General features: G+C 38.3%; 1 protein-coding gene across 5 annotated transcripts in view; it reads right to left on the reverse strand.

Annotated features, from left to right (window-relative positions):
- Positions 1-22,543, reverse strand: part of ARHGEF3 (Rho guanine nucleotide exchange factor 3) — a 118,269-nt gene that overhangs the window by 40,913 nt on the left and 54,813 nt on the right. For 4 of the 5 annotated variants that reach the window (XM_021409459.1, XM_021409460.1, XM_021409465.1 and 1 more), the window contains one exon: positions 21,184-21,246. In XM_021409459.1, coding sequence (XP_021265134.1) covers positions 21,184-21,246 — 63 coding nt within the window. Of the gene's footprint in view, positions 1-10,603; positions 10,705-21,183; positions 21,247-22,543 lie in introns of those variants that run through there. The other variant, XM_021409464.1, reaches the window with a different exon arrangement.

The raw sequence follows: 22,543 nt of genomic DNA on the forward strand, positions 1-22,543 counted from the left end.
AGAGCTGGCATTCTAGCCCAGACAGGAACAAGAGTGAGCCACTTCAGTGGCAGAATAATTTGTAGGATTGTGATAAATAATTCATCTATCCTTTCAAAAGCCTCTGCAGTTTCTGCTTTGGTGCAAAAGAGAAGTCCCCACAGCAACGCAAGGGGAAGCACAGAAGGATCAAAGCCATCCCCTAGGAAAATGACTTTCGTAGTAACATTTAGAAGTATATGTAGAAGGCAAAACTGTTTTTAGTAAAGACAGGAAAAAATGTTGCAATAATCAGAATGCAACATAGGAAGAACTTGAAGGAGAATTTTAGCTTTGTAAATAACAAAAGCCAGAAACTAATGATGAGATAGAAATCAAATGCAAGGTTAGACACACGGCAGATAAAAGGACCTTCTTCTGAGTTCAGTACAGAGTTATTTCCATTCAAGAACACAGCAAAAGAAATTTAAAAGAGATGTACGTTAAAATGTAAATTTTGTGTGATATGCTCAGCAACTGATGGGTTAAACAAAACTTATTTTGAAGGCTATGCATTAAGAATATTCCATTAGGAAACCATACACAAAATGGAATTCCCAGGGACGTTCTTTCTACTTTAGTTGAATCTTCCATTTTGCACAAAAGCAGCAGTCTAAGACACATGTGATCTTGAAATAAGATATTTTAGGAGGAACTTAGTAAGCCTCCATGTATGAGTTCCAGACTACTACAGAATACAACAAGACTATGTAACATCTCTTGCTAACTTCATTTGCTGTCCTTATCGAAGCTTGAAAGCACAGTAACAAAGAACTGTTTTCTTGTTTTTGTTACCTTGAAGGACAGTATAAACAAAGTATTTTTACGTCCAGACAAGAGAAAAAAGTATGTTTTGATTTTGTTACATATTTTACATCTGAAAGAGAGGGGCAAACAGTGAAGAGAAATCTCACCCACACCGATATTCGAGAAAATACTCCCAGAACTCCAAGCAGGCTACAGATCACTCCTATCAGAAAAACACCACATGCGTACACTTGAAAGTAATCTGAATAGGATCAAACTATACTAACTCAGAGATATTAACACTAGAAGAACATATCCATGGAAGCTATTTTACTGACTTAGGAATGAACCAAATTTCTGTTAGAAAAAGAAGTGAATTTAAAAAAGAAAAAATTACTGTAAGGGAGGGAAAAAACCACCTTGTAAACACCTAGAAATTCTAATGTAGGATAAAGCAAAAATATTCTGCGACATACAAAACCTGAAAGAGTAAAAGGGAAATAAAATATATTGGAGAGGTCAAAAACATGTTTCTCCTGATTGCATGATACAGGACCTTTATTTATATTTACAATGATTCTTATCAATTAGAAGCATGATATTCCGGTACCCACATACTTTCCTTATTCCAAATATGATAATTAAATAATGAAAAGTTTAATTGCGGTACCAAACAATCTGGAGAGGAAACAAAAGCAAACAGTGCTGCCATGCCAACATATTGCAGTGAAGTAGTGGAAAAATTGCTAATCCCATCGCTCGACTTCAAGCACAGTGTCTGGTACAGGTGTTCTCAGTGTGCTCTGTGAACTATCCTGCACTGCCTTATTCCTCCTTAAATTGAGGAGAGCACAGATGGGTATTCAACAGAGTTACAATGAAAATCCACAACAAAATACTAGAGGTTTAAGCCATAAGAAATGTCCAGCCATTGCACCGATGACTCAAAATGGAAAGGCTGAAAGGCCAGCTTCATAAAAGCATAGCTGTACAATAAAGATTGGAATGCACTTCATATCTGGAATAGAAAAGCAGGTATGTTATTACGTACTGTTCTCTGGAATTTGATGTGTTTGTTTTTGCACAAACATTTAGAGACTACCTGCCTCTGTTGTTTCTGTTCCTAATTGCTTCCTCTAAACCTGGAATTTGTATTAAAATAAAGGATATCTATCCTCCTCAAATGGCTGCCATTTTACCACAGTAAGAATCTATCTATTTTGTTAGATCAGGAAGTTACATTTCTTTTAGTACATGCTATCTAACAGCAGATGTGCATTTCAATGTGTCGCTGCAGGATATATAAACCACATCACAGGAAGAAGCCAAGCAGCTGAAATAAGAAGCTACAAAGACCTTTTTGAACATGAGCAGTCTCCCTGATCTCTATGAAACTAAATCACCTATCTGATATTACTTGCACATATGGGAAAGATACAGTAATCAGGCAGCACTTCTAGTCTCATGCCTTAAAACAGTACACTTGTTTCACAACTGCTACCTCTTCTACTAAGCTTATTCTTCCTTTTTTTTTTTTTCTTCTCAAAAGAGTTGCACATTTAAAAATCTACAGTATATACACTGAATACAATTGTGATTCCAATATATCCTAAGATACAACAGGTATTAAGGTACACTCAGTGACAAGACAGTAGGGAATCTATTTACAGTTATGGGAGAGTTGTGGCTTTTTTCATCATTGCCTGCTCTCTCTTTTTTTTCAGTAACCGCAACATTTGAGCTGCAAAATGCTCTCACTCAGATTCTCAGCTAACAGTGCAGTCAGTATTGCAATGTCCCTGAATCCTCTAGAAGGGGCAATGCAATCAATCAATCAATCAATCACATTTTAGCCTATTTTTACATTTCTATCCAGACAGTTAGAAAGCAGTTGATTGTGATATTGCCATTTTTCCAAAATAATGGTAACAGAGATACCAAACTAAAAAAATTACTACCAAAAGACCTATTTCTAGCAAAAAGAAAATGCAGAAAGAAGGAAACATTTAGCTCTGAAGAATCTTTCCTGGTTCCATTTCTGGTGGTTAGAGATGGAAGCTTTCGTCAGGATTTTACGTTCAACTCAGCACGAAAATGTTGCCAAACAGCATGTCGGAAAATGACACTGAAAACACTGTCATGTTTCTCATCTTTCATCTAACCTTACAGGATTACACAGCAAAAATCCAGTTCCGCCTTTTGACCATGACATACACATGCTTGTACATCTATCTCAAAGTATATTTTGCTAGCAACTGGGCTCAAAAGTCAGATATTCTTTGGAAAAAAAAAAGCTACAGATATTTTACACCGGTAATCTCCAAACTTCATGTATCATGGACAACAACGTTAAGCGAATGGCATGCTTACTGGCAACTGCAGGCTTGACAGCTTCACTTTTATTTTTTCCTACATTTGCTCTATCCACAGGCAGCATTAAGGCAACTTCAAAGACAATGTTGTCTACCATCCACAATCTCAGGACCACTCTTACAGATATTTTTCCTCTAGTAATTACTAACAGCTGTGCTTCTGACGTGACCAGTCTAGCAAAGGTAATCAACTAGTTCATTTGGCATTGGTGGGGGAAGGGGGTGTGAAGGAAAAAAAGATTAACATCAAGGTTAAGAAACTCCTACGCTATTTACCAGTGGCTCTGGTGGGGGAAATATGTGCTGAGAGTCAAGACTCCAATTGGAGTATTTTGTTAAATATTTGTATCCATATGTGAAACACTTCTGAATGTTTAAGACAACCATTTCTATTATACTCCGTTCAGTTCTTATAGGATGAGAACTATGTTTTGTTTATGAAACTAGGTGGAAATTTTTAACAGTGCTTTTCAGGAAGCATGCATCTGTTTTTTAAACCTGTTCCTTCCTAAACTTGCTAAAGTTGGCCCCAAAAATATATCAGGAAATAACTGGAGGATGAGGGGGGTGGGGGAAGAAACTTTAAAGACACCTTGTCTTAATTAAATCTAAAAGTGTTACTTCTTCCTGTTCAACTGAGTCACGTATGGCTCCAGCATATCACACCTGATGGGGGAAGGGAATATGTCAGCACAGAAAGGTTCAGTTTTCAGCTGCTGCCTGTAATTGGAAGCCTGGAATTAATTAATGAAGTGGAACCAGCACAAACTTGAATGCAGCATGAAACTGAACATGGCAAGCAGCATAGAAAATAAATGCTGCTTAATATTCCCTTATTGCTACAAAACATAGAAAGGTAAAACAGTAGAGCCAAGTGCAAACCCAGTGAACAGATGAGCACTGTCTGTAGCAATCATTTTTATCTTTTGGGGCCTTCAACCAGTTACAGTAAGAATAGTTACCCAACCTAATAAAGAGTAGCTTTCAAAATTTTTAGTCTTTTTGGTCTTAGAATTGTTTTAAATGAACTGTCAAAAGCCAGGTTCATGTGGCTGCTACAAGCAGTCTCAGCTGGAACCTCTCAGTGCACAGCAGCACACTGCTACCACTAATTCAGCCGGAAAGCCAGGGGCAGGAGCTCTGCCATCACCGAGTGCTGACAGGAACAGCATTTCTGTCACCCTTCTCCCTGAGCAGCTCTTAGCGCTCAGCACAAGCCACCTTTTCACAGGCAAGGCCAGATATTTACCCGCTGCGTTTTGGAGAGCAGTCTTTAGAGAAGTGTAGACTAAAATTCATTCTATTTTTGGAGCATTTTCTTCTATTGCTGTTTGTTCTAAATAACAGCAGATTTTATAAGAATATTTCTAGTATCCTGGAAACAATCTCAATGCTTCCCCACATGCACCTACACACTCCTCTGTTTTGTTTTTTTTTTTCCTCTTAATTCAATAGATGTCAGAAAATCTCTGCTGTAGATTTTAGGCTGTTTCTCTGGATTTAACTCCCTTCAGAACAATTCTCTGGGCCTGGCCATGCAGCCAGCACTGTACCCAGCAAACAGCACACCCCTCCTGGCCCTCAGCAGCTTTCCTCCTACAGAAGGCCATGGGAAACAGTATCAAATGCTTTGCTAAAGTCTCAGTAAACAACATTCCCAGCTTTCCCCTCACCATGTCACCTTGTTATAGAAGACTGGGTCAGGCAGGACCAGCATTGGTGAACCACCCAACTATCATGTGCTGTGTCATGGCACTGGGGGCTATTGGCTCCATGGCCTTCCCGGCACTGAGGCCAGACTGACAGGCCTCTGCAGTTGCCCAGATCTTCATTTCAAGTCATTTAAATATTAATTCTCTTAAGGAGAAATAAGCCATTCAAGTATTTTTCAGGTTATGCCACTCAAAAATCACAAGTGCAAGGTTGGCTGGCTCAACCTCCTTTCTGTATTAGGAAATGACAGAAAACCGAGAACAAATGGTTCCTTCACGAGCTTAACAGTCCCCAAGACCTAGTTTTGCCACATTGAAAATTCCACATGGAAGAGCTATAAACATTTTAGCTTTCCTGACAGACCTTTAACAGTAGAAAGATTAGTGTTGTCATTAATGATTTCTTCACACTTCCATTTCCTATTTCTTTACCCAAGGGAAATTTTAACTCGCTTTTTCTGAGTTACTTTTAACAACTGGGTAGCTATGCAAGTTATAATAAAACATAGCTTTGCTTCATTACCTGTGCAGCTACCTACGGGTACACAGGAACTGCTGCACAAAGGCTCTGTCAGTGCTCTCCTTCTCACTTACATAGCAGTTTGCATTTTGGTATGACCTCGTACACCAGACTAAAAGAAAAAGCTAAACGCTGCTGAATGCACCTATTTTTTTCTTCTTAAACTATGGTCACTCAGAGGAAACTACATGATGAGAGGTTTACCAGTAAATCCACCAGCACTTGTATATTTAAACTTTTGTGGTCTGCTTAATGCTAAGAGCTGCTTTTTAAGATGTCTTCATTCCCATCTCTCACTTGTAGAAGTGTTATAGCCTACTTAAAGCAGTGAATATCACAGAGAGAAAACTATTTTGAAGAATACAAGAAGTGAAAATGTGAGCAAAAGATACATCACTGCTTCACTGACAGATGAAAAATTATTAATAAAAGTATTTGAACTATTTGTGTTTTCTGTTAATGTAAATAAAGAACTCTAGAAGACAGATGATGACAGTAAAACTCAGAATATAGCTATACTATTTGCTACTGAAGAAATCATTTACGAAACAAGTCATTTAATTTTGTCAAAGGGAACATTCCTTCCTATTCCCAGAGACAGAAAAAAGAAATGTCTCCCTCCCAGGAAGATACGGGGAATGTTATTTTTACTGAGACACATCATCTTCACTTATGAGAAGTCAGGCAAACGCTGCCAGTTGTGCACCTTATTCCACTTATGACCCAAGTTGCAGGTGGTATCCTACTTAATTGGTCTTTTTATTTCTTTTACCATTAGAAAAATTACTCAATTTAAACACCATACCTGAAAGAATCTGCATTAACAAGCAGTTAAAACCACGACTATCATTTAAAGAATGTTTTTAAATACCTATAATTAGTACAACTATACAGATTATGTGAAATTACCTGGTATTTGGCAGTTATAGCACATGTATAACTTCTACACATACACTACGTTACCCATGATCTCAAATAGGAAGGCAGATCAGCAAGCCCAACTACACAGCAGGCCACTGACATTTTTGACTCTCTACTTAATAGTCAGTGAGGCAGAAGAAAAACATTTCTCTCTGGGCTAATTTAAATATTGTTTATTTTCCTGACATAACAGGAAAGGTAGATCTATCATTGCAAATTAATCATTATTAAATACAGCCAGCGAAGTCACATAAGAATGAACAAGGTTAGCAAGCTGAGATCAATCCTCTGCAAAAATTATTAATATCTTTAAAAAAAAAGTCAAGATTATTTACAGGACAGAAAGAGATGTTGACAAACTAAAGGCTCCTGATTTTGCGAACACTGCCGCAAAATTGATGCCACTTTTTGGTAAAGAATTGCAGCAATTCACTTCTATCTCAGCTATGCTGCATGGCTCTTACCCATCATTTTCTTTACTATATAACAGAACACAATTGCTTTAACTTCATGCAGTGAACTGGTTTCAACAAACTAAAACCACAGTACTTCCTGGCATTGGGTTTAATTGCTTCTTTCACAGCTACACATCTTACACCAAAAGACTGTCTCAACCACAGCAGGTCCTCTAATTGTGCAAGCAAAACAAGCTCAGTCCCAATCACACAGTAAGTAATGATGTCCATTTTAATAACGTTTTATGCTGTCCTTTCAATTCAAGAATTTTCTTAGTATCACTACAGAGAAGTATCTCATCCACATTCTTTAACCAGTGAAAACAAGCCACAGAATGGGTGTGATAAGTCAAGTTCATACAAGAAATGTCTCAATTCCAGATAGACACAAACTCATCTCCTACGTCAGTTCTTTGCCCAACTCCACAAAGACATGGTCAGCAAATTCATTATTTATAAGCTGTTAGCAAGTTCATGTGGACAGAAAAGAGCATAAATAGATGTTTTTCCTGGTAAGAGCATCTAATCTAATACAAAACTGGCTTCAAACATCAAATTACACAGGCTGTCTGAATACAGAGCACGTTTCACACAGTGCACAGGAAGTCATTGTGTTATTCTAAGAAGTCATGGTATCAAAAAAAGAAGTCACACAAGGAGCATAATTAACATGTTTCAGATGTAAGAAACAACAGAATATGAGAACAATAACTCTAACAAAAGTAACACAATGCACACAGTAGATAACATCATGCACACAATGCTCAAAGAACTCAGCTTTGTCCCAGAGTTAACCCACGTGCCTCAATTAAGAAGCAACTACGAAACTTGCCTAAAAGACATAAGAAAACCATCATCCAACTAATTTGTCTTACTTACAAATACTTTCAGAAATTAACTGTACTGCACATTTAATTAGTAACTTATTTGTTATGACAAAAATTAGTTCATACTTTCAGAGAATGCTTCCACTTTCATAAAAATCCTGCCCCTTCCCAGGTTCCTCTGTTCACCTCCCATCATGAACACATTGCTGACCACCTTTTAAAACCAAGAGGCAAAAACAGAACAAAAAAATGTGATATAGATAGCGACAGATTTGATACCAAGAGACCTGCAAATAATTAAGAGCGTATGCCTAAAACTCTCAATTTGTTCTTGCTAATATTTTCACACAATCAGGGCCCCCATTCTTCAAATGAAATTAAGTGTTTCTCAAAGAAATTCCATTAACTTCACAGGAAGAAGAAATTTACTGCCAGCTTTTTCCCCCCAAGCTAAAGGGCCTGTATTTGTTTTGTTAATTGTTGCACTTCTGGCAGTCTGTAATTAATTTCATGTACCTTCAAAGCTCTTCACTAATGTTTACATCAGTGATGTTTAAAGTTACAACTATACAGGGAATACCAACACTCTATACCAAAGTTAAACATTTAAGCTACAACTATCATACGTTTCCATTTGCATATGTTTGAATTATTCAAGTAATTATAATTCAAAACTAACAAAGTGAAGTGAATGAGACCTACTGAAAGAGAACATATCCAAAAAAGGCCCAAAAGAACACAGCCAGTTTTTACATTTCACTGAAGAGCAGAAGAGGAAAACCAAAATTGTGCCATTAAATGGAATTTAAACAGACAAACTGTAATTCTAGTGACATTATAGATACTCTTTGTAGTTATTAGGGTATCTGCCTACTTTACAGTTATATCTACTTTAGATACAGTTTATATTTACTTCACAGCAACACGTTCCGATTTTGTTAAATAATTGGTATTAAATAAACAGTTACTTATCCAAATAATAACAGAAGTAAATGATTATAAAAGACCTCAGCTTTTCAGTAATCGGCAGCTGGTATAGTGTAAACTCCATGTTCAAAACAACACCCTACTGCTTTGCTCTACTTAACCAGGTAGATAAATTAAGTCTCATATACTGTATTATGGCCTGAGCCCTACATTCACTAAAATCAAGTTCCAAACATAAAAAAGGATAAATTTACATTTCTTTCAAATACAGTATAGTAAGGTAGTGTGGAATGGAAAGTTCACAAATTGTAATAGTTCTACAAGGAAACACTCAAAAAATTCATTAAGCATGCTTAAGAAAGAAGTATAGTGGAATATTGCCTCCTGAGTGCCAGACACTGAATATTGTTTTCTGAATTACATTTTTAGAAAATCAAATCAGAATTCAATTACATTCTCACAGCGAGTAAAAATGGAGCAGAACCACTAAGCCTACAGAAGGAGATATTTAAATATATTAAGTAATCTACAGTCCCGTTTGGAAATTTAATGCTTCAGCAACCCTGCAGATCATATGCAGACATATGCATCCATTGGTACCTAAGCATCTTGAAAAAACTGGCACACAGTTCTAAACAGTGCCCAGCAATACCTTTGACAGCTAACCTGCCGGCAGTTCAGGGAGGAAATCTTTAAAAAGACTGCAATTCAGTTTCAAATTCTACTGGCTGGTCACTAAAAAAGACAGATCTGGGATAAATCAGATGAATCTCTCCTTCAGGAGGGGAGTAAGCTACAAAGTGGTAAATAAATCTCAAAGGGCAATGCCCAACACCAGTGTGAAGGCAAATGCATGCAGTTTAAAAAATGCGTGCAACGTACAAAAGTAGCAGCTGCCTTAGCATTTTATAAGACAAAGTCAAATCCTTGCAGGCTTGGTTTGCTTGAGAACAGCGGTCAAAAATATCAGCTCGGTTCTTACATCACAACTGCATTCAGAATTAACAAAGCAACTGAAAGTACAGGCCTTTTAAGCCAACTAATGACTGACTTAGCAGATAAGATAGGAGAAAGTGTAAAGGAAGTAAATGAAACAATATTCCAACATAGGAGCAGGTCAGGATTTGACCTTGCAAATTTTGAACTGAGTGAAACGAGACCCCTCGTATGAACCTTGCAGGTTCATATTAAAGTTACTGTATTTACCATTGACTTATCATACAATCATAGAATATCCTGAGTTGGAAGGGACCCATAAGGGTCACCAAGTCGAACCCCTGGCTACACAAAAGACCACCTAAAAGCAAATGCTCCTTCAGCTGCAGCAGCAGGGCTGTGCTCACTGCCCTGGGCAGCCTGTTCCATGCCCACCGCCCTCTGGTGCATGCCCTTTCCCTAGCCCCCCCCAATCCTCCCCTGTCACAGCTCCATGCCGTTCCCTCAGGCCCTGTCACTGTCACCACAGAGCAGAGCTCAGTGCTGCGCTCTGCTCCCTGTGAGGAGCTGCAGTCAGCATGAGGCCTCCTCAGCCTGCTCTGTTCTGGACTGAGCAAACCCAGGGACCTCAGCATCTCCTCACACACTTTGCCCTCAGATCCTTCCCCATCTTTGTAGCCCTCCTTTGGACACTCTCCAGCAGTATCTTATTTATGTTGTGGCACTGAAACTTGCACTGAGTGCTGGAAGTAAGGCCACACAGCACAGAGCAGAGTGGGACAATTCCTTCCCTTGCCCGGTAGTTCTGGACCTGATGCACCCCAGGGTACAGTTGGCCCTCCTGGCTGCCAGGGCGCACTGCTGGCTCAGATTCAAGTTGCCATCAACTAGAATGCCCAGACCTCTTCTTGTGGGGCTGCTCTCCAGCCCCTCGCCCCCCAGCCTGTACATACAGCCAGGGCTGCCCCATCCCAGGTGCAGAACCCAGCACTTGCTCTTCTTCATGCAGACGGTGACCGTCCTCGAATATGTCCAGATCTCAGTGCAAGACCTCTCCACCCTTAAGGGAGTCAACACTCCTCCCAGTTTAGCATTATCCATGAATTCACTTAATATAACTTCCAGATCTTTACTGGAATCAACAGTGAAAACATTAAAGAGTACTGACCCTAAAATTGAGCCCCGCAGAATCCCAGTTGTGACAAGTAGGGCAACTCTCAGGCCATAGTCTCCCCTCGCCCAACACAGCCATGTTTTAGGTTATCATGGGACATTCGTAGGGTAACATCACCATGGCCCTATGATGTCACAAGATACCTCCCTGACAACTGCTATAAATACAGGGACCCTAACAACAGAACAGCAGTCACTGACTGACTTGTGTTTGGGAAGGACACACTTGCGACTAATTGCTCCTCAGATAGATCCTTCCCTCCCATTGTGGGAACTTTCATAGAGGAGGATGGATCCTCCTCCACCAAAGAAGTGTTGGCTTCTAGAGAGCAACAGCAAGCCTGAGCCAATGGATGTAGACCCAATGGAGAGCGATGTCGAGACCATGGAGGTGGGCCTACCTCCAGAGCATGAACTGATGGAGGTGGATTCACCTCCATCAGGCGTGGGCAAGCACTATAACATCATGCTTGCCTGGAGACGTTGCTATATCCATTGGCGGTGCAGCAGGGGCTCTTGATTTCCATCTCGGCATTGAAGAGTCACCGTCCACCAGAGAGCCCCTGGGCCAGCTGCTGCTCTCTAGAACCCCTTCTTCCCCATCCCCCATCCTCATCCTTCCCCAAGACCTCTCACCTCTTCTTTCCAAAGCTCTGAGGAAAAGGGAAGGACTGGGACTGGTGTCCTCCATGCTTCTGCACCGGGACAACAGTAGTCCAGCAAATGGCCCCAAGCTCCCTGCGGCCTCCAGGCAGCATCAGAGAAGGTACAGAGACAGTTTTCCATTGGAGAAGCAAAAGACTTTGGTTTGGACAGGAAGAAGGACTCAAGATCAGCATGAAGGTCCTTCCAGTTGCTCCATTAGGACTTTTGTTTCAAAACTGGACAATAAACAACTTAAAAGAACAATACAAAATCATAATGATGACTAAAACCTGAAGTTTCCTTTCTAAAGCAAAACCAGTAAGCCACTCTCCATTTTTGGTATTTAGAGTCTGCCCTGGGCCTCCTGGTCCCCTCTGCTCACCCCAGATGGAACAGCTCTACCCCACAGGTCAAAGTACCCTGCAGGACTTCTTAAAATCTGATTTATTATTTTTTATGCAGACTTGCAAAATCCTAAAATATCACGTGCATGACAGGTTCACCACATGTTAAGTCTTAAAGCAACCCAATTATCTCACTCAGCCTCCTGTATGTCAGTGGTTGTAGCTCAACCATCAACAGCACTGCTTTGTGTGTGTACACGTATGTATATATGTACACATAGTGTTTTCTTTTTTTTTTTTTTTTTTTGCATTCATCACTGGGGTTGACACACTAAGATTTGACTGACAAACATTCACACACTTGTAAACAATCACCTTAATTTTTGTTAAATACTCTTGGAGTATTTCAAAATACTTGCTGGGCTTCTACTTGCTGGGAGCTTTTCCCCCTCCTTGCTGCTTCCACCGTGAAGCTAAGTAAACATGGTTCAGTTTCATAACGATGTGAGTCAGCAGCTGTGAGCAGATATCTTTCAGCTGTCCAGATTACATAACTGCAATAATAATGGAATGGGAGAAGTAATAAAAAAAAATTTTTCTAGGAGATAAGGGAACCTAAGGGCTACCAAATGAATTTGGAAATTGCGGCTATGTAGAGATAATATTCTAAGATTCCTAAGACACTGAAGAATGCCCCCAGAGAAAAATAGTGAAATTTTATGAAAAAGCACGTTACACTTCAACAATAAACTTTGAGATTCACCTGCTTATGCCTTCTGACATGATCCTGCACTGAAGTGACCTTTGGGTGATAGCTTGCACTGATACATTCCTTTTTCCAACTGGAAAAAGCTTCCTGTCTGAGATCTTAAAATTTGTTTGACATTAGTGTTGGCAAAGGGCTTAAAGGGTTAATAAATCACAGAATCATCGCATAGCTTGGGCTGGAAGAGACCTCAAAGATCATTTAGTCCCAACCCTCCTGCCACAGGCAGGGATGCCAGCTACTCAGTGAGGCACTGGATCAGGCTGCCCAGGGCCTCATCCAGCCTGGCCCTCAGCACCTCCAGGGATGGGGCACCCACAGCTTTCCAGGCAGCTGTGCCACTGCCTCACCACCCTCTCAGTGAAAAATTTCTGCCCAACATCTAATCTAAACCTCCCCTTTTAGTTTAAAACTCTTCCTCCTTGTCCTACAAAAGAACATAAACGAATACTGGAATTAACATTTCAGTAAATATTTCAAACCTTTCTTGCATTTCAGGCTGTTTTTTAACCAGGACCTTTGTTTGATCTATTAATCTTAATGTACTGCTGGCAACATGGATGGTATCATGTAAGCATACCAGGGCTGTTACTAGCAATGGTTTATACAGTTCTGCAGTGATGGATCTGTGATTATAATGGATAAGCTGAACAAACACTAAAAACATTATTTGTGTGGGAAGTGCATTTATCATACCCAATATATACAGGACTATAGCTTAAGTGACAAAATTATCCCAACACTAGGAGCACATAGTTGTAACTGAGCATTCAAGACTGAGCAGTGGAGTTGGGAAAGCCACTGAATGCAGAAACACTCAGCAAGGCTGGGGATGAGGAAGGAAGCGAGGCTGCTGGGCAGCGGATGAGGAACTGAGGTGGGGAGAAGGGATTTTCAGCCTTCAAGTACAGAAAAGTTTTTCCTTTCTAACAACACTAGATGACTAACAGACACACAATACACTGGTTATACAGAGCCTTCCTTTTTCTTAAAAACTTTGTCTGCGTGGTCGATATGATATGTTTGGTATAAAATCGCTACCAAGGATGATGTATAAAATTAAATTTTTTTAAATATCTTGGATTATATTTATTACTATGGAAGTAACACCAGTTTTAATTTTGACCTCTAAGTAAACCAGCCATCAAACTACAGTATCTCTGGTTTGTTGGTTCAATTTTGTTATGAAAATGTATGAAAATGTAACTTCACCTCTGCAAAGCTGCATACAAGCAGTGTATGTTGATGCCTATCTTCATAGCTGTCAATAATATCTGGCTAATCTCGGCTCACAAATGTCCCTGATTTTACCATGTTGAAAATATTCATACATCAGGTCTGGTCCTGTAACCTGCAAGCAATTTAAATTGAATTCAAACTTCAATTGCCTGCTTTCATTACAGAGGAATATCATAAAAGAAAATAGCATCATTCAAGAAAATAACAATCAATTTAACAAATTAGTACACTGCAATGAAATATGAACAGTACTGAAAAATTCTGCCCTGCTAACCACAATCTGTCTGTATAGTCACTGTTCAGAAAGCAACGTGGGATATAACAGATGTTAAAGGCAATTAATCAAAAACTCACTTTCTGCCTACCGTATACCGAATAAATGCTGTAGCTCAGAAGTGCTAGGCTGCAGCTTATGTAGGTATGGCCAAAAGGGCCTGTAAGCATCAGCCACCGTGTGATATGCAAGCTCAGAGCAAAGGACCAACTGCAATGCTCAGTTAGGATCCTCAGTTAATAATGGGGCGGCCCACCTGAATGGAATCTGACCTGTATTACTACTGCTATCCACACTATTTTCCATCTTTCTACTTCCAATTGAATCAGAGATATAAATAGGGTGTTATTTTCAGATTTCAAAAACTAATCTTCAGGGAGTACAAATAAATGATTAAGTCCTTTTTAGTCTCACACATTTTTCAGGGAGGTAATTTTCTGCAGTTCAGAGTAAAGCACACAGACTGAATGGATGTTTTCAATGAAACACTTCTGGTTTGGGGGTAAAACCTTACTTCATTTTCCTCTTTTCTCTTTATAGTCAACAGAGGAAAAAAATTGTGACCATAGTTGATCTCAACAAAAAAACACTAAAACTAAGAACTAGTATAAGCTCTTTTCAGTTTCATACCACAATTACTCTACAGCTCCCAAGACTCAATGATAATTTAAGCTTTGATCAGCAATTGAAATAGATGGCAAAAGCAATAGCTTTGCAATATCTGAAAGGCATCCTTGGATGCCTCTCTCCTTTAAAGGATTTCGCCATTCCTGTCTTCTACTCCACAGTTATGTATATTTTCAGCTTATGAAGTCAAGTACTCAGCACACCTCTTCATGATATAAGAAGAAAAGAAACATCGCTTTCTAGAAACCAACAATTTCCCCACAAAATCTTTATTTTCCTCTCAAAGATTTCATTGTATGTCCAATTTGAATGCTAATACTGCACAATAATGAAGAATCTCAAAGCATCTTTATGCACACATCAGTCACCTTCAGCTCTGGAATTTCTGTTACCATTTTTCCCCTGCTGTTACATGTCCCAACAACAACAACTTCTTTAGTCTAGCTCTGCCTTTTTAGACAAGTTCATAAAGAGCAAGCATGCTTCCTTTTGTTCCAATTTAGAGATACATCACTTAATAATACGTCTTCTAATCTTTCAAAGATTTTGCCCTTGGAGTTCGGCAGTTGAAAATGTTTTCTGGTATCAGCTTCATAAACAAAAAAGGGAAATATATTTGCTATGACAGTGCAGAGATATCTTGGGTTTAAATTCTACAGATTAATCATATTGTTCTTCATTTTTATTATCATTTTTGAACTTACTGTTATAAATGCAACATAACAAGCGTTTATTCACGCACACTAATGAAAGTCCACTAGCATTTATTTTCCTAAAACACTATTAGTTTGCCAGAGACAAGATGACTGCAGTCTACCACAATGAATTGCTCTTTGTATCTCTGATCCCCACTTTTCAGCCATTTCTCAATTATATATCCCACCTACAAAGCAGATATTCCTTTTTCAGATATCCGTCTTTCATCTGTAAACAGGCCTCATCTTGTTTGAAAAACATAGCATGTTTAACACCACACATCACTAAAGAAACAACTTTTGGAACCTTTAAAACAAACAGGATGATTGAATAGTCTTGCATTAGGGTTGTGCTGAACTAGGGCAGAGTCGTACTGAATTTGCAAAATATTTTCATTAGCCAAAGCATTTTTTCTTCCTGATCTATTTCATTAAAAGAGAAAGAGAACAATTTCCCCAGGGTCGGTGGGGACAATTACCCCAGTGGGGTCTCTGCACTGTAGTTTGTTGTGTTCAAAGCAGGTCTTGTACATAAATATAAACAGAGGTAGGCAAATAGATGTTAGTAAGCTGCAGTAAAATACTGTTACAGTTTGAGGAAAACCTTAAAGAAAGGTAGTCTTAATTTAATTTAAGATAAATATAGGTCAGCTTTAATTTCTAGAATCTAGATGAACTGGTACAAGAGATCATTTCCTTGCTTTACCAGTTAGTAACACAAGTGTGCCTAAAAACAGTTAGGCCAATGTTTGCAAAGTGTTTGGCACACTGTATAGATAGATCAGCGTTGAAGCTGTCCGGCTTCTTCACACATTTGTTATCTTCACCAGAACTATCTGCAACGCTTGCAAGACTTACGGGAACAGTTAGCCATATTCTGAAAAGTTGTGCACGTCAGTAAAGAGTAACAGTATTGCAACACTACACAGGAAATCTGAGATCATTACAACATTGGAGGGCAAGAATGCAGCATAACTGGCATTTTATACTTTTTTTTAAACAAAGCGCTCATGGGCCTTGTTTAATAAGAAATAAAAAGATAACAAAACAAAGCCTTAAAAAATGACATTATAATACTTCAAATAATACCAATAGCAGACAGTGTCTAGCCTATACCAATCACATGATGGATTAATAATGGATTAAGAACAGTCCCTTTATTATGAAGTCAGAATCCAGATGGAGCACTGACCGCCTATGCAATAGAGCAAAAGTAATAAGCCATGCATAATTCAAGCATATTGTATACATCTTACTGGACAAGCTGAATGACTTTTATACTATGAACACACAACACAGCAGAGTTCAACGGAAACAAAAAGACCCAGATACAATATATATTTTAATTATCTCAACATTGATAAGATGTTGCAGATGTAATCCCCTCTAAGCTTTCAAAGCTACCTCTCCATACCTCAGCAATCAAATATTATTGAGTTTATAATTAAGTTTAATTAGGTCAAAGAATGTTTCAGTTACACTGACTCTCAAATACATAACAAATGTTCACTCAGCACTAAAAGCAATCAAAATTAATGAACTCTGATCTAGTGTATATTCATCTTGCTTAGGTCTGGGTATGTTTTTGTTCATAGTTTACATTGGAGCACATTTTATTAACTTGCAAGTTGATAGATGAGCCTTAAGATTTCTCCAGTTCAGAAAACACTAATAAGTTATCATTTGGAAGAGTTTTATTTTCAGTAATAATTTATATATAACGTAAATTAATAACTCTTCTGAGGCTCTGCACATGAAATTTTACCTACTTTACAAAAATGTTTTACTTATTTAGTTCATCATGCATCTGTTGTATAGTTCTTCTTAATATTACAAGAGAAGAGAAGCAATGTCCATGACCTAACATCAAATTCTGCATGCAGTTGATAGTAGAGAAGAACTTCACAACATTGCCCTTTTTCTTCGCCTGAACAGGATTTTGGTTAAATACATATTAGTTTAGTCTGAAAATTCAAGTGCTGCATTAGGTTTTTATGAGCTTATTGCTCTGGATACCTTCCAAGTTACTTGTGTTTTTATAGAGTTGAGACTCGTGAGAAACGTGGCATCATCTATCATCATTACAAGATTGTGACTACTTTGTAGTTACCCTCTTTGCAATAGCAATTAAAAATATATTGCTTTTAATCATCTTGCTAAGTGCTTTACACAAACCTCCAGATAAGAGGTTCCATCCATCAGCGCTTTCCTTAGCATAATATATCAACTACATCTAACAGTCCACAATTTTCTCAAAGAGCATTCATCTGCAGAAAGTAAAGAGTCACACAGTTTCCAAGAAAGATGCAAAGCATAGCAAAGTCTGGCTACCTGATCCTGATCCCTGTGCTCCTCCAACAACAGACCTGTCTCAGAAGAGGACTGCACAGATTGAAGACCTGTATTTCAAAGTCTGGGTTTCAGAAAAGAACAAAAGTGGCAGCAGCAAAAAAGGTGAAAGCACAAAGAGAAAAATCTGTAAATTTAATCTCAAAATTTAAGCAAAGAGAAACATTCTACCTGTGCACAGAGAAACAAAGAATTGTAGAGCTGTAGTAGAGTGTTTTAAAGATTAAAAAATACTTAGCCCTGTATGACCTTGAAAACTGTCTCAGTCTCTCCATACCCATTCTCCAAGCTATGACAGGTCATCTATACAATCCAAAGTTCGCATACGCCATTCTAATAATATGTCTGTGAATGAATCAGCATATGCAAATCACTCTAGAACTTAACACCATTTTAACAGCACAGCATGAAACACTACAAGTTACCTGTACAGACCGAATGCAAAGCAAGGCTTTCCACGGAAGACTACATGTACAAAGCCATGTAAAAATAATACGTACCTTTTCCTTTAAAAGCAAACTTCAATTTGCCCTACGTTCATATATTCATGCACTCATCAGCCCTCAGCCTGCTGGATACATCTGTCACAAGTTATCACTAACTGTTTGACATTGAGGGGATTTACAAATTCATTGCTTTAAGCTGGCAATAACATGAGCCAAGACCAACTAGTCAGCTTAATAAGCCAGCTTATCAACTCCTGAAGCATCAATACCAGTCCGGGTCACTAAACAAATACAAAGATCATTTAACATGCTTAGGTTACCAGTCCTTATCCCGAGTCAGCAAAGCTCCAACCAGCATTTCCTGTGAAAGAAAACTGTCATGAATGATTCCACTTGAAAAGACAGGTGTGTCTGTCCACGGTCAGTCATAAAAAGATATGTCTATTTTTATAAAAGGCTTGTAGGCAAACGATGAGGTAAATTGTCAGGAGATCCAGATACCTGAATAAGTATATTGTTTTCCAAGGCCCAAAGCAACTCCTGTCTCCAAATGGTTAAAACCCTCTCTCTTTCCTATCACCCACTCTCCTGACAAAGGTGCTGAACAAACACATCTACTCACTTGGACTGAGCTAAAGATTGCCAGAACTTTCCACTAGCTACTGCCAAAGGCAAGCACAGGAGAAGAAACAAACACCACTACCAACACCACAAGGCATATCCTTTAGGTGATGCCCTGAAGCCCCCACTGCAGTAACTGCTCCATGCAGCTGACAGCACGTCCTCACATCGACAACTCCATGAGTTGGAGGGATCAAATGGGAGGCATTCACCTAACCTTGTACACCAGGAAGTGTGCTGTGCAGCAGTTAGATACATTTACTTGTTAAATACATGCTATTTCATTTGTTTTGTTTCGAGTTGCTTTGCTGTTCTGGTTTGTTTGTTTGTTTTTGAGAGAGAAAGATTTTAATACCAAGTCTGAGAGATTTACTAGCTTTACTGCTTGAAAACTTCAGTAATACATAATGACTCCTGTTAGAATCTTACATTCTTAAAAGGGAACGCATGCATTCCATTTTGGTACCTTTCACCATTGCTCCGCAAGAAAAATGCTTTCATTGAGAACACGCACAAATTATTTGGCCCATCTTTTCAAAGATACAGAAGAGCTGCCAGATAAAGGAGCCTGAACATTTCTGTATGTACATTATGCTACAGTCCAAAGGCTCCGAGGTATAAGGTCATCAATGTGTCATCTTGAAATTGTTGCTGTTTGAAAGAAAAAGATAGCAGATTGAGCCAATAAAAGTAATTTCAGAATGGCAACACTGCCTAAAGCTGGATCTCTGAAGCCCCTACCACGTCTCCAGCAGTAGTGCAAAGCAGATTTCCAGGAAAGTGAGTGAAAGCAGAGTAAAAACCTAGTGATACCATGTAGTTTACTCTCCCAGAACCCAGAAGTAAGCAAGTTCAAGGATTTTTCTGATGGAGGATTTTACTCAGTCTGTCTTTATAGATTTTTTTTCCATGAATTTGTCCAATCTGACTTCTGAACTCCAGCAAACTTTTTGCATCCAGAACACCCTGTGCCGGAATTCTACCACTATGTACTAGGTGAAGTAACCTTTCAGGCTTAGTGTGAATGTGCCCCAAATCAGAAGAGCATGAACAGTCTTACAAGGATCATATCTTGTAGAACTTTAAAAAAAAATCACTCACTTTTTTTTTTTCCTTCCAGAAGTTCCAAGTATATTTGACTGTATCTTATACAGAAAGTGCCACAAACATTTGATCTTTCTCATTATTATATTTTCCTTCTTCTGCTGCTGCTTCCTTGGGCATAAGTTACCTTGTATGTGAATAGTGTAGAGCTATAAATGGAGCCACATAACCACAGCAGTGAACCACTAGCCCAACACAACCTCTAGCACACTAATTCAGGTCAGGCTGTCATGAGTCTGTGATGTCCAAAATGGCCCAGGATTCTACCCAGTCAACTTGAGGCGCCTACAGGAGTATGCACGTCAGCGCACTCCCATGTAGATGAACCTTTAAATGTATTTGCTCCTTCAAAGAACATTTATACTAAACAAAAACCAAATTTGATTGCTAAAGAAACCACAGCAGTAGGTATGACGCTTGCTAGTATGTAAAGATTTGCCAAAGCTTTTATTCTCTATTTTTTATCTTACTTTTCTCTCTGTACTGCATGAAAGCTCTACAGAAAGGGAAAACTGCCTCAACAGCTGACTGTGGAAAGAAACACCACTAAAAACAGTAATAAAAACACCAGAGGGAATGGTAAATTCATCTATATTTCTTTTAATTCCATAGATTTAAACTACCGAATGCTAAATGCTAAAACTCACAGCTTTACATGGGAAACAGCACACAACATGGTGTGTTCCGTCACTTTACACACACATACTTTGACTCAACATCCACCAAATTAAGGGAACCATTTTAGTGCCTATAGATCATTCTTCAAGTAATCAGACTTTGGACAGTGAAATGTTGCCTTTTAAAAATAATAATAATAATAATAACATCAGTTTTTACCAGCTCAGAGTAGTCAGTGTTTCACTTTTACATACAGAAACAACTAAGAAATACTCAACAGTTCAGAAAGAGTAAATAAATTTAAAAAAACATATGCACCTTAAAACCATGCAATTTGTAAAACTTTTTTTTTTTAATTTTTTATTTTCTATTGGCTTCTTCACATCTGAAGTATGATAGAAAATCATAGCTGTGTTTCAGTGGACCACTTCAAAAATGATGCACCTAGGTCACATAACTGTAGTAATATCACATTACACATCTTCACAACACCAGCAGTATCCATCACTGACATAACTGAAATAAAATCTCTCACGTGGCCACATAATAGGATAAAAGGTCTGTTTTTAAGTCCTGTATTCACAATGCTTGTTTGTCCTGATAATTGTTTACTAATAAGAGATTCACTGCTTTACAACAAACTGTCATTCTAACTTCTAGCTTTTCTCTTTAAAAATACCACTACAGAAAAAATGAAAAGCAGTAACATCTTTTCTTTCAAATAAGCAGAGCAAATTATCCATGCTATGCATGAGAACAATACAGCTAAAAAGACAAATAGGTTTGTTTCAGAATAACATCCAGATTTTAGAAGGAGTGGGAAAAGGAAAACAAAGAAATCACTCACACTTGTATCCAGGCTGCAGATACTGATTGTATCTTCATCTTGAGTACTCTGTTTTCGTTTCTTCTATAAAACAAAATGAAAAGAAAAGCTCAGTTTTCATGAATATTACCAACTACTAACAGCCTGATCCTGAAATGGGTACACATAGTGAAGTCTCACACACACATATAGGCAGTACTTTCAACTTCACCGGTCATTACAATTACCACATAGGTGAATTTAAGCTCTATTTTTACATGTTCAAACCTTATCAACAAAAGTAAATTAAATGTTTTCTTTTTGTGCTGTGAGTTAGGTTCACTAAAACTAATACACTTTTATTTCTAACTAGAATTGCGAGTAATTACTGCATGTTGTAAACTGCACTTCAGCACTCCATACAGCAATTTTTGCAGCTAATGAAACTGTCTGGAAAGAAACTTTGTTGTTGTTGAAAGCCAGTATTTACATTTTTGAAAACATACATTCAGTGATCAAGACAAGTAGTTCTCAGACAAGCAATGAAGAGGCTAGGTGAAATGTACTGCAGGAATTGAATCAACGTAGATTGGATTTCAACATCCTCATCAGTGACTGGGTTCTGCTCTCCATGCAGCTTTTGTTTTGAAAAAATGACAACTCCTCCTTGATGCCATTTCACAGGTTCATCACAAGATTGATCTTCCTGCCCTTTGAATAAGAGGTATGAAATTTCATTTAACAGAGTTCTGCATTTCTAACAGACCAGGAAGATTTAGGAAACAAGAGAAGTCACAGAATATATGATCCTTATTTATCCAGCTGTGTTGTCTTCCGCTGTCAAGTAGAGATAAGCATTCACAATAGCTGGGATTTAGTTCCCAGTCTACAGAAGTCAAAAGAAGAGCATTAAAAAAAAAAAAAAAAAAAAAAGCACCCCACACAGATGCCATACCAAACTCCCCCATTTTGAGATAACCAAAGCTCAGCTAAAAGTCAGGATCTTCATGTTGTGCAGGTAGAGGTGGCCACTTCTATTTTTGGAATCTCACAGAAGTATTAAACACATCTTAAAGTCAAGAAAGGCAATAAAATAGGAAATACAGATGGACTGCATGTACACACATTATACCTGTGACTCTTCAGGCTACAGTAAGTTCAGGAATATTTATTATAAAATCCAGCAGCTCTTATTTCATGTTATTTAAAAATGAAAATAGAGGTGTTGGAAGTTTTTATATTTACCAACTAGTTTTGAGCAGATCTTTGACTTGCACTGTATTTGATTAATATTTTGCTGTCCTTTTCAGGAAATTTAACCTGTTTCTTTTTTTTTTTTCCCCCTGGCAATGGTGATTCTAAAATCAATGAGCAGCTGTGTTTTGACACTGCTTTTATTATT

The sequence above is a fragment of the Numida meleagris genome, chromosome 11, assembly GCF_002078875.1.
Source record: "Numida meleagris isolate 19003 breed g44 Domestic line chromosome 11, NumMel1.0, whole genome shotgun sequence".
NCBI lineage: Eukaryota > Metazoa > Chordata > Aves > Galliformes > Numididae > Numida > Numida meleagris.